Here is a 13,149-nt window from a genome sequence, read left to right on the forward strand (position 1 = left end):
TAAACATATGCTATACACACGTTAATTTCTAAGCAAAGAATAGTTGCACTAACTATTGCTATAGTCGATCATACACAGCATGCATCTTCCTTTATCCATCATAGACAAACAATTAAAATTAACCAAATGAACACATTAAATCACATTAGCTACATTTAGACACATAATATACTCCTGATATATAGATATATATATAATATATATATATATATATATATATAATATATACATCAGATCAGTATCGGTTGATTATGACCAGTCAAATGTACCTGCCGCCGGGAACAGTGGATGCTAAATGGTGTCTTGGCTCGCAGTCTGAAATAATGCGTGAGTTACTACGCGAGGCACAGCGGGTTTAGAGAAGGCAAGCTGTATTAGGAAGCAGTAGAGGCCTTATTTGCATTGTTATAGAGAATAAGGCTGTGTAACAAAAAAAAAAAAAAAAAAAAAAAATTCGGAACTTGGCCAGAATGCTGCGATACAAGCGGCCACAGTCACGCCATTCCAGCCGCAAAGCAATCAAGCCGATTCCCGGTGCAGTGATGTCTGCCAACGTTGTTCCCCACACACTACACCAGTGAGGACTAATGGGTGAGGACTGACTGGGTGAGGACTACTTGGGTGAGGACTAACTGAGTCAGGACTGACTGGGCGAGGACTGACTGGGTGAGGACTACTTGGGTGAGAACTGACTGAGTGAGGACTGACTGGGCAAGGACTAATAAGTCAGGACTGACTGAGTGAGGACTAAGCATGGATGAGGACTGCTTGGGTGGGACTGACTGGGTAGGACTGAGTGTTGTGAGGACTGACTGGCGGGACTAATGGTTAAGCACTAACTGGGTTAGCACTGACTGGGTGAGCACTGACTGGACCAGGACTGACTGAACTGGGACTGACTGGACTGGGACTGACTGGGTGAGGACTGACTGGACCAGGACTGACCAGGTCAGGACTCAGGTAGCGAAGGGGCTACTGAGGGAATGCATCTGACCTAGCTGCATGTTCAATCACCAGCTTGTCTCAATCACCAGGTCTGAGCATCTGTCGGCTTTACAACGAGCGAAACAGAGAAGGCATATCAAAGGGAAGCGATGTGGTGACGTGAGGAGGAGGAGGTGAGAGACGTTACCTTTCCGTCAGAGTTCCCGCAGGTGCCAGAGGGAGAGTCGCACAGTACGGGTGCCAGCAACAGACTCAGGAACGTAATGCTGAGAATCAGTAGATAAACCTGGAAGACAACACAATACGGTGCTGCATGAGCATTAATGCATTAATTAATTAATTATCACTGCCGGATGTTTGTAGTCTACGCAGCGTTTCCGTGCTGCTCAAGCGCCGACATTTATTCAATGTTGAATTAAATGAATCTATTTTAACAAGTTAGTTGTGAATTGCTTTGTAAGGTAATGTGTTCTGAGTAACATGAGTAACTTCTGATCCTAGTTTTAATACAGTTGATGATTAATACTGAGCAAACAACAGAGCATTGTATTCTAGTTAATACACACATCACACGTCGAATCCCATCTCACAAAACCGAAACCTGCATAAGGCCGGCATGAAACTCACACTAAACTTGTAATCACGTAGCGCACATCGTGAAACTGCCGCTGAAAGGGTCGTTGTCGTATAGGGTACTACATATATGTACCCGAGGTAACTATCTGATATGGTTAGGGTTAGAGGTAGGGTTAGGGTTAGAGTTAGGGTTAGGGAGTAGGCATAGGCGACTCCCTAGACTAGCATTATATTACATTTATGTATACATATATGTACCTCGCGCGTACATATATGTATTATCCTATATGACAACGACCCCTTTAGCAAAACTGCCAGGACAAAGGACAGCATGACAGTAGCCAACGACAAATCTCATAAAAATTAAAAATTTCAGCAAAACGAGATCTAGAGACGATATTCTGGTGCATGCACTCCCACCCGGCGAACTATACTCCAGGGCCCTAGATAGCCGGGGGGGGGCATAGGGCAGTTGCCACCCCACAGAAAAAAGTAGATACAATACATCAAAGGCGGTCACCTTCCCAGAACACACTATGTACATGGCTCCCGCCCAGGAAAAATTGGCTAGCTACGCTTCTGTATTCATGATATTCTATATTCGTATTTCGGTGAAGCTATTCATCATCCCGTAGAATTCGTCTGCTACGTCTGCCAGGCGGATGCATCCATGCCATCGCGACGATAATGTCTTCGTCTGACTCCCCCTGGTGCTCACCTCTCTGTTGATGAGATGGAGTCGGCGGGCACGGCTTGCCAGCACGAACGAGAACTCGCTGACTTGTGAGAGGCCGCCGACACGATCCACCGCACGTGCGACGTCTTTGCCGGCAGCAGACATGACAGCACGGCCATGCTCAGCGCGTACTGCAAGCGACACGGCAAGAGCAAGGTCACACAAAGGTCGCAAGCAACACGGCAAGAGCAAGGTCACGCAAAGGTCGCAAGCGACACGACAAGAGCAAGGTCACACCAAGGTCGGACGTGATGCTGTTTGGTAGCCGAACAACTGTTTAAACTGCAACTTGATGTGGACCTATTCTGCACGTGTACTCAGTAAAACTCAGTGGTACCCAGGAATTTCATAAAACAGGGAGCCATTAGCGATATGCTGATGTTTATCAGTGCTAATTGGCAGGGCAGGCAGGCCATATCACCCTAGAGACAACGCATCATAACTGCCTTCAATACCATTGTGATTATGGAGTATATTTAAATTTCATTGACAACGAGGGTAACTCATTGTGACTGCATTTCACTGAGCCATTCCAACATATTTACCAATATTATATATATATATATTCCAGGTACATTCACGATGCTCTAAAACTTTGCATACTTGATGAGGACGACTGCAAGTGTCAACCAGATGATCACGGTTAACTCGTAGCCACAAACGACGGGAACACATGCATACCTGCAACATTCAAATGAAAGCCACACTTTCAACGTAACATACTTTTCACTATAAATGCGATCGCGGTATAGCGATCGGCAAATATACCTGGGAATCATTAATTCGATATGCCATACATAGTACAAGCTGTAGGCACAGACGATCACTACGCTCATTAAATCCGACATTTCCTCCCACTTTTGACAAACCTACGTACAAAACAGTCACCCTGAGCTATCAACACAAATGTAGTGGTCCTCAATCAACTTCCCCTTCTCACGCCCATGTAAGCACATGCAAAGCTGTGCACATCTCGACTCACTGACTCACGACTGACTCAGCAAATGACTAACGACGATAAAGAACAAAAGCTGCACTTTAGATTTCATGCATTTCACTCTAAACGTGGTCCTATAACCTAAACGTTAAAAACGTTTTAGGACGTTAAAACGTTTTTAGGACGTTAAAAAACGTCCTAAACGTATCCCTATAACGATTCAGCTAACATACACAGGAAACCTCAATCTACGTGCCACGGAAAGCCCCGACAGGCTCTGACACGCACGACTCACCGACGGAGCGAAGAAGAGAACGGCGAAGAAATCGCGGATCGCGATGAATGAGATTCTTGATGTCCGACACGAGCTCATGTCGCTGCGATCCGACCATCGCCCGACAACGAAGCAACGAGCTCCATCGAGATGTGCAGCGTGGCGTGACCTGGTCAATGTCAAGGTCAAACTCAAGGTCGGAACAATGTCCGTACGTCACCGAAGGATTTGTTCTCACGAATGAACGATTGGCATTGGTCAAATAAACACCCCACGATAACGACAGCTTTCTCAGAGTGCAGACAAAGTAGCAGGGAATAATCTTTTTCCTGAGGGAAATTCGAGATCGGAGGGTTCGAGCGAACACGCTCGATTCGCTGACGGTTTCGGAAGAAATTCGCAACTTTTAACTCTACGCTTCTCTTTCAACTAAAACACTAAGCTAAAACAAAAACAAAAAAAAGCGTTTTAGACTTCATATATATTCGTTCACGATATCACGGCTGACCGACATATACGACGCTTCTAACAATGCGGACCACAGCTGTTTTAACGATTTAAGGTCTGTCGTGCAACCTGAGAAGCATGATCGCACGGCTCCCCGGTCATTACTCCCTGCTGCCTGAAGCACTCACTGCGCGAGAACGCTCCCGATGCACGAGAGCGCGAGAAGAAGCGCGGCCTGACACCCGCAACACTGAAACAACAAGCCCGCACGACAATGTTAAGTTCAGAGCTGGTTTTGACAGATTATGTCGCAGAATTCTCAATCATCTCAAAGATAACGTCGTTACCATTGGGTGCTTACACTAAGGGGGAAACTGCATCGCGGAGATAGATAGGTAAACGTGGTGACAAAATGGTTTCTCATAAATACATATATTTTCACTGTTAATTGTTATCCCCTTTCCATTACGCGAATTTTTCATTACACAGTTCCAACTCACTGCCCCAGTCATCCCATTATCTCCCAACGTCACAATATGTGCTTGCAATACTTTTTGTGTAATTATCTCTAGTAATTTTGCTAGCTTCGTATTAATTATTTACATACTTACCTAAATTACGCATTGATAATTACCCAAATGAAAAACGAAATCAACAATAAAACTTTCTCCACGTACGTGCAGTTTACTGTGAGGATGCATACGTACCAAAGAAAAGGTAAACGTGGTGGTAAAGGTAAACGTAGTGGTAAAAATGCTTTCTCATAAACGCGTATATCTCGCTGTGTCATAGTACCTGCCATCAGACGCGCGACGAGAAACGCGAAAGCGTCGTGTGCTCGAATCCTCGTCGCTGTGTGGGCGACGACCAGCGACGCAGCAGAGCGATGAGAAGCCCCGAGCATGACGTCCTGCATCACCAGGATCCCAGCAGGATTACGCCGTGGTCGCTGTCCGACGAATCTACGAGGACAGTGCAGACATCGGTCACAGCGAGTCGCCGACCTGACGACGTTACCGTCTCGCCCGCGTTACTACGGACACGATTACAGCAGCAGAGACGACCCACCTCCTAACCACTCACGCCACGCACACATCCCACGCTTACTCTTACATTCAGACGTTTATGTACAGTGATCTGTCACCCCCCCAGTATATGTTATGCTGCCATAGTCTGCCTGTCCACCGTATATGTATGTCATCGGTGATTCAACAATATATTTGATGTAAGGGATGTAAGAGAATTCATCCGTCATTTGACAGTATATATGTTTTGTGACGGATGTGAGAAGAATTGAGGTTTGATAATACTCTGCAGGGAGTAACATCTGTGCGAAATAATGTCCTGTACTCATTAAAAAAGGAGAAAGGGGATCATGCTAGGAATTGATGTTATTTGATCCAGAAAAAATTGCCCTATTCTAATCGTGTTACATTTACAATAAGATCAACAATTACTTTCTTTACCTCGCCATGCACTATTGCTGCTACTACTCGCAAACACCTCCTAATATCTTTCATAGCATGATCTTAGGATAGAAGGCAGGAGAAAATGTAAAAAGACATGCAAGTTATTTACTCACCCTGGCTCTCTCTATGATGCTTTGGCAAGCCTGAAAGAGTCAACACCTTTGAGTTCACTTAACAACATAAAAGGTCAACCAATATATCGTTTGCATAACATCTATACCTCGTCGATCACCACATGAGATGCATACGACACACCACAGACGCTCACCATCTTTTGTGTTGAGAAATGTCACCACCAGGGGCGTGCTGGACAATGCGAGACAAGCGGCCACGAAGGCTGAGTATGTTGGACTGATGCCAGCAACAGTTCCGATGCCGATACCGACAATGACTGCAAGGATCATCATGATGCTGGTACCTATCAGTGACACTTTCCATACCTAAATAATAAAGAACACGTGTAAAAGGCATGTAAAATGTAGTATATATATAGAATATATATATTATACACTCCTGATATGATAATTAATGTTCACAGTGTTTTTAATTATCTTTTTATGTGGCTGGCACAGTTAAATGGACCGTTTATGATATCATGAACAATATTATACCATAATTATCTCTAGGTTTTCATTTTTATATAGCTTTTCGATGGAATCTTTTGCAATAATTCGTACCTTCTTCAACTTGTCTGGCGAAAAATCGAGACCAACAGAAAACAAGATGAATAAGACACCAAACTCTCCCAGAGTTTCCAGCTGTACCAATGACTGAAAACAAACAAACACATCACTAATCACTTACAATACGTTGTCGTGCAAAACCATTCTACCCAAACACCGAAGTGTTTAAAATGCGAAGGTTTGTGCGTAATAACTCATTTTTGTTAAGTTTATAATCTATAATTATCTCCAGCCCCAAATCCAAACACCGTGCAGATGGCCAGTGATGCTGAGAGGGTCTATGTCCCCCAGGGTACTGCCGGAACGTACTACCCTGGTACTATCTAATATGCCAGACCGTACCTCGCCTACTACACTAACGAGTCTAGGGAGTCGCCTATGCCTACTCCCTAACCCTAACCCTAACCATATCAGATAGTTACCAGGGTACGTTCCGGTATACCGGACCGTACCCAGAGTACGTTCCGGCAGTACCCATGGAGACATAGATCCTATCAGCCTAACTATGCCCAAACGGTATATTTCCAGAAAGCGTTACTTGCTAAAAAGGGTTAGCTATCATTACAAATGGGGTCGCTTTCATTAGAATTAAAACGTTAATGTGTCGAAGAGAATCAGCAGAGATACATGCAGAGAACAACGCACCTTCAGCACGTTGGTTCCGGAAGGACCGAGAAGAACACCGCTCATGATGTAGCCGAACATGGCCGGCAGACCGACCGCCGTGCAGCACCAGCAGCAGGAGAACGCCACCAGAAACACTGCAACAATGTCCTGCAAGGCAACGAGCGTGAGCGTACAACATTGTATAACGCACTCAATGGCAACAATGTCCTGCAAGGCAACGAGCGTGAGCGTACAACATTGTATAACGCACTCAATGGCAACAATGTCCTGCAAGGAAACGAACGTATGTAAGCCATGTGTGTACCGTGTTGTATAACCCACTTAAAGTGCATGTAACCAGCAACACTGCAACAATGTCCTGCAAGACAATGAGTGCGCGTGTGTACCGCATTGCATAACGCGCTCAAGGGCGAAATCACCGCGAAATCCACTCTCAAATCCCCACAACCATGTCCCAGCAGCATCTCCTGTGCTTTATCGCGTCGTCTCAGAATTCGCATCGCCGAAATGCCAAGGTGCAGATGCTATAACCCACGATGAAATGGCTAGCGTAGGCTTCGCGAAGAAAGAAACGAACGACGATGAGGGTAGGAGTTAGCATAGGCTTAGCAAAGAAAGAAGCGCACCATGATGACGGTAGGATCTTCCTCTCTTAATTCTTTATACCATGTTATACATTATATCGGAATGTATACACAAACAAATTACAATTTTAAAAATACAAATGAAAGTAAATGAACCACTAAAAGTGTGTGTTATGCTGCTTTTGAGACTCAACTGACAACAGTTACTGAGTGCATAATAAAATAAAATTTATAAATTTGTCCGCTAGATGGCTACAAAAAGAAACGCACCATGATGAGAGTAAGATCTTCCTGAGGAATCGTCGAATCTTTGCCCCTCTGTAGAACGAACAGGTTGTTGTGCGCATCGATGAGTTTCACGACGCTCTCATCCTCCGTGTCGCTGTCGTTGCCTAGCGCCCGCTTCTTCACATCTCCCTGGTCGTCGATTTTAAAGACGGCTTCCACGTCTCCCACCTTAAGAAGTTTATAACACAAAATAACTAACTTGAGATGAGCGTAATTATGGGATTCGATGTGTTTCTACTTTGCTTGTTTCATAAAAGTCACTTATTGCAACAGTATCACACTTGCAGCTGCAGAAATGATGCTGGCAGCACTGTGCTTATGCGCTAACTTGGGATTGGCGCCTGTATGGGATTCGGTTTGTTTATACATTGCTTGTATCATAAAAGTGACTTATTGCTACTCTTGAAGCTGCAAAAATGATGCTAGCAGCAATGCGCTTATGCGACTGACATCTACAAACGAATTCTGTAGCTGAGTATCACATGGTGGAAGGTTCTGCCACCTGGTCGGGTTTCTTGGCATTGTCTTCGAAGACATGGCTACCGAGCTCTTTCTCCAGTTTGTCAGCAGCCTTCGCCACATCCGCCAGTATCTCGTCCAGAACTCCGAACACCTTGTTGTGGTTCACAGCTTGCTTCTGCACGAATGTTAACCACCAACATTTATCAACTAGCTCCACACTTATTCGCAACTGTCTAACATTCAGTGCTTTTTTAGCAAGAACCAAATAATTTCGGAAAAATTCCATGTCCCTTTTATCATTTTTATAGATCAATTCATATATCATATTTTCTTGAAATGTTTCCATGCTACATAAATGTTCTGAAAATTCCCGCAAAATGTGTTGTCCATATTCATTTTACCAGCATTCTGAAAGATGCTAGTAATATTACACAACATGAATTGACCTGGATATGTAACAGATGTATACAATAATTAGTGCAATTAAGAACATCTGTAAAGCACGTTATTAGTGAATGTGGTTTACTATACCATGTGCTGTAACTCTGTCTGGATGATGTCATTCAACTCAGCTTCCTCCTTCAACATTGCATCCTTCAGTGCAGACAAGCGTTGCTCGGAATTTTCCTGCCACAAAATAAATCGATTTTAATTTTGGACAACAAAGTTGTCATCCCCCCTCACACAGTGTCACACACATTCTGTGATATATATATATATATCTTACTATAATTTGGCGAATGTTGTATGTATGTTAATGAAAGGCTTCGTCAGTTTGGATCCAAATAGCGCCAAATTTACAGAAGAGATCGATGAGTACACGGGACGGGTTCTAAACTATACTCGGTTGAAAACCGTTTGTTCGGTCTTAAAAAAGACAAAAACAAAACAAAAAAAGGTAAAGATTTGCCTGAAAATAGGGGGCGCTGTTTTGTTTTCGTTCTGTTACAACAGAACCGTATCATCAACCAGTAGTTCCCACATAGCATACAATAAAACATTTGTGTTTGTGTGTGCGTGCGTGCGTGCGTGTGTCTGTATTTCACTGTGTACTTGCCAAACAAATGGTTAATGTGTTACGTGTAAGCATGATTGTACAGCGCTCATCATGCAGCCTGGCACGAAACGTTTTTGTTAACATGTGACATAGCAAACGATAAACTGTTTTAGCAAGTTACTGACCATTTTTTGGCATATTAACTGTAAGCATTTTATATATATATATATATCACAGAATGTGTGTGTGTGGAGGGATGACAATTAAAATCCAAAATTAAAATCGATTTATTTTGTGGCAGGACAATTCCGAGCAACGCTTGTCTGCACTGAAGGATGCAATGTTGAAGGAGGAAGCTGAGTTGAATGACATCATCAAGACAGAGTTACAGCACACGGTATAATAAACCACATTCACTAATAACGTGATTTACAGATGTTACTAATTGCACTAATTATTGTATACATCTGTTACATATCCAGGTCAATTCATGTTGTGTAATATTACTAGCATCTTTCAGAATGCTGGTAAAATTAATATGGACAACACATTTTGCGGGAATTTTCAGAACATTTATGTAGCATGGAAACATTTCAAGAAATATAGATATATGAATTCATCTATAAAATGATAAAAGGGACATGGAATTTTCGGAAATTATTTGGTTTTTGCTAAAAATGCCTGAATGTTAGAACAGTTGCCAATAATGTGGAGCTAGTTGATAAATGTTGGTGGTTAACATTCGTGCGAAAGCAAGCTGTGAACCACAAGAAGTGTTCGGAGTTCTGACGAGATACTGGCGGATGTGGCGAAGGCTGCTGACAAACTGGAGAAAGAGCTCGGTAGCCATGTCTTCGAAGACAATGCCAGAAACCCGTCAGGTGGCAGCACCTTCCACCATGTGATACTCAGCTACAGAATTCGTTTGTAGATGTCAGTCGCATAAGCGCATTGCTGCTTGCATCATTTTTGCAGCTTCAAGAGTAGCAATAAGTCACTTTAATGATCCAAGCAATGTATAGCACACCGAATCCCATACATGCGCCAATCCCAAGTTAGCGCATAAGCACAGTGCTGCAGCATCATTTCTGCAGCTGCAAGTGTGATACTGTTGCAATAAGTGACTTTTATGAAACAAGCAAAATAGAAACACATCGAATCCCATAATTAGCTATCTCAAGTTAGTTATTTTGTGTTATAAACTTCTTAAGGTGGAGACGTGGAAGCCGTCTTTAAAATCGATGACCAAGGAGACGTGAAGAAGCGGGCGCTAGGCAACGAAGCGACGGAGATGAGAGCGTCGTGAAACTCATCGATGCGCACAACAACCTGTTCGTTCTACAGAGGGGCAAAGATTCGACGATTCCTCAGGAAGATCTTACTCTCATCATGGTGCGTTTCTTTTTGTAGCTGTCTAGCGGACAAATTTATAAATTTTATTTTATTATGCACTCAGTAACTGTTGACAGTTGAGTCTCAAAACCAGCACAGCACACACTTTTAGTGGTTCATTTACTTTCATTTGTATTTTTAAATTGTAATTTGTTTGTGTATACATTCAATATAAGTGTATAACATGGTATAACGAATTAAGAGAGGAAGATCCTACCGTCATCATGGTGCGCTTCTTTCTTCGCTAAGCCTACGCTAACTCCTACCCTCATCGTCGTTCATTTCTTTCTTCGCGAAGCCTACGCTAACCATTTCATCATGGGTTATAGCATCTGCACCTTGGCATTTCGGCGATGCGAATTCTGAGACGACGCGATAAAGCACAGGAGATGCTGCTGGACATGGGTTGGGGATTCGAGAGTGGATTTCGCGGTGATTTCGCCCTTTGAGGCGTTATACAATGCGGTACACACACGCACTCATTGTCTTGCAGGACATTGTTGCAGTGTTGCTGGGTACATTCACTTTAAGTGGGTTATACAACGCGGTACACACATGGCTTACACACCCTCGTTTCCTTGCAGGACAATGTTGCCATTGAGTGTGTTATACAATGTTGTACGCTCACGCTCGTTGCCTTGCAGGACATTGTTGCAGTGTTTCTGGTGGCGTTCTCCTGCTGCTGGTGCTGTACGGCGGTCGTTCTGCCGGCCATGTTCGGCTACATAATGAGCGTGTGTCTTCTCGGTCCTTCGGAACCAACGTGCTGAAGGTGCGTTGTTCTCTGCATGTATCTCTGCTGATTTTCTTCGACGCATTAACGTTTTAATTCTAATGAAAGCAACCCCATTTGTAATGATAGCTAACCCTCGTTAGCAAGTAACGCTTTACGGAAATATACCGTTTGGCCATAGTTAGGCTGATAGGGTCTATGTCTCCATGAGTACTGCCGGAACGTACCCTGGTAACTATCTGATATGGTTAGGGTTAGGGTTAGGAAGTAGGCGTAGGCAACTCCCTAGGCTCCTTAGTGGAGTAGGCGAGGTACGGTCCAGCATATTAGATAGTACGAGGGTAGTACGTTCCGACAGTACCCTGGGGGACATAGACCCTCTCAGCATCACTGGCCATCTGCACGGTGTTTGGATTCAGGGCTGGAGATAATTATAGATTATAAACTTAACAAAAATGATTTATTACGCACAAACCTTTAAGCATTTTAAACACTTCGGTGTTTGGGTAGAATTGTTTCAGCCGACAACGTATTGTTAAGTGATTAGTGATGTGTTTGTTTGTTTTCAGTCATTGGTACAGCTGAAACTCTGGGAGAGTTTGGTGTCTATTCATCTTGTTTTCTGTTGTCTCGATTTTTCGCCAGACAAGTGAAGAAGGTACGAATTATTGCAAAAGATTCCATCGAAAAGCTATATAAAAATGAAAACCTAGAGATAATTTGGTATAATATTGTTCATGATATAATAAACGGTCCATTTAACTGTGCCAGCAGCCACAATAAAAAGATAATTAAAACACTGTGAATTAATATCATATCAGGAGGGTGTATAATATATATATTCTATATATATACTACATTTTACATGCCTTTACACGTGTTCTTTATTATTTAGGTATGGAAAGTGTCACACTGATAGGTACCAGCATCATATGATGATCCTTGCAGTCATTGTCGGTATCGGCATCGAACTGTTGCTGGCATCAGTCCAACATACTCAGCCTTCGTGCCGGCTTGTCTCGCATTGTCCAGCACGCCCCTGGTGGTGACATTCTCCAACACAAAAGATGGTGAGCGTCTGTGGTGTGTCGTATGCATATCTCATGTGTGATCGAAAAGGTATAGATGTTATGCAAACGATATATTGGTTGACATTTTATGTTGTTAAGTGAATTCGAACTCAAAGGTGTTGACTCTTTCAGGCTTGCCAAAGCATCATAGAGAGAGCCAGGGTGAGTAAATAACTGGCATGTCTTTTTACATTTCTCCTGCCTTCTATCCTAAGATCATGCTATGAAAGAATATAAAGGTGTTTGCGAGTAGTAGCAGCAATAGTGCATGGCGAGGTAAAGAAAGTAATTGTTGATCTTATTGTAAATATAACACGATTAGAATAGGCGCAATTTTTTGGATCAAATAACATCAATTCCTAGCATGATTCCCTTTCTCCTCTTTTAATGAGTACAGGACATTATTTCGCACAGATGTTACTCCCTGCAGAAATATTATCAAACCTTAATTCTTCACAAGACATTCGTCACAAAACATATATACTGTCAAATGATGGATGAATCCTCTTACATCACCTCCTTACATAAAATATGGTGTTGAATCATGAGACGACATACATTACGGTGGACAGGCAGACTATGGCAGCATAACATATACTGGGGGGTGACAGACACTGTACAAAAAACGTCTGAATGTAAGAGTATAAGCGTGGGATTGTGGTGGCGCGTGAGTGGCGGGTTAGAAGGCGGGGTCGTCTCTGCTGCTGTAATCGTGTCCGTAGTAACGCGGCCGAGACGTAAACGTCGTTGCAGGCGTCGGGTCGACTCGCTGGACGCGATGTCCTGACACTGTCCTGTAGATCGTGCGTGTCGGACAAGCGACCACGGCGTAAATCGCATAATGCTGCGAATGCTGTGATGCAGGAACGTCATGGTCTGGGGCTTTCAAGAAATCGCGTTACTAGCTGCTCCGTCGTGGTACTCGCCCG

The 13,149-nt window shown here is 43.3% G+C and overlaps 1 protein-coding gene across 1 annotated transcript in view; it reads right to left on the reverse strand.

Moving 5' to 3' along the window:
• Positions 1–291: 291 nt before the first annotated feature.
• The window catches only part of LOC106812374 (transmembrane and coiled-coil domain-containing protein 3-like), a 17,733-nt gene continuing 4,875 nt past the window's right edge, over positions 292–13,149 (reverse strand). Inside the window, 13 exon segments of the mRNA XM_014816234.1 lie at positions 292–315; positions 1,133–1,231; positions 2,240–2,316; positions 2,319–2,377; positions 2,852–2,912; positions 2,915–2,938; positions 5,498–5,527; positions 5,653–5,824; positions 6,062–6,154; positions 6,713–6,841; positions 7,549–7,734; positions 8,069–8,203; positions 8,560–8,655. Of these exon segments, the coding sequence (XP_014671720.1) occupies positions 292–315; positions 1,133–1,231; positions 2,240–2,316; positions 2,319–2,377; positions 2,852–2,912; positions 2,915–2,938; positions 5,498–5,527; positions 5,653–5,824; positions 6,062–6,154; positions 6,713–6,841; positions 7,549–7,734; positions 8,069–8,203; positions 8,560–8,655 (1,185 nt within the window).

Source organism: Priapulus caudatus, unplaced genomic scaffold (genome assembly GCF_000485595.1).
Source record: "Priapulus caudatus unplaced genomic scaffold, Priapulus_caudatus-5.0.1 Scaffold640, whole genome shotgun sequence".
Taxonomy (NCBI): Eukaryota; Metazoa; Priapulida; class Priapulimorpha; order Priapulimorphida; family Priapulidae; genus Priapulus; species Priapulus caudatus.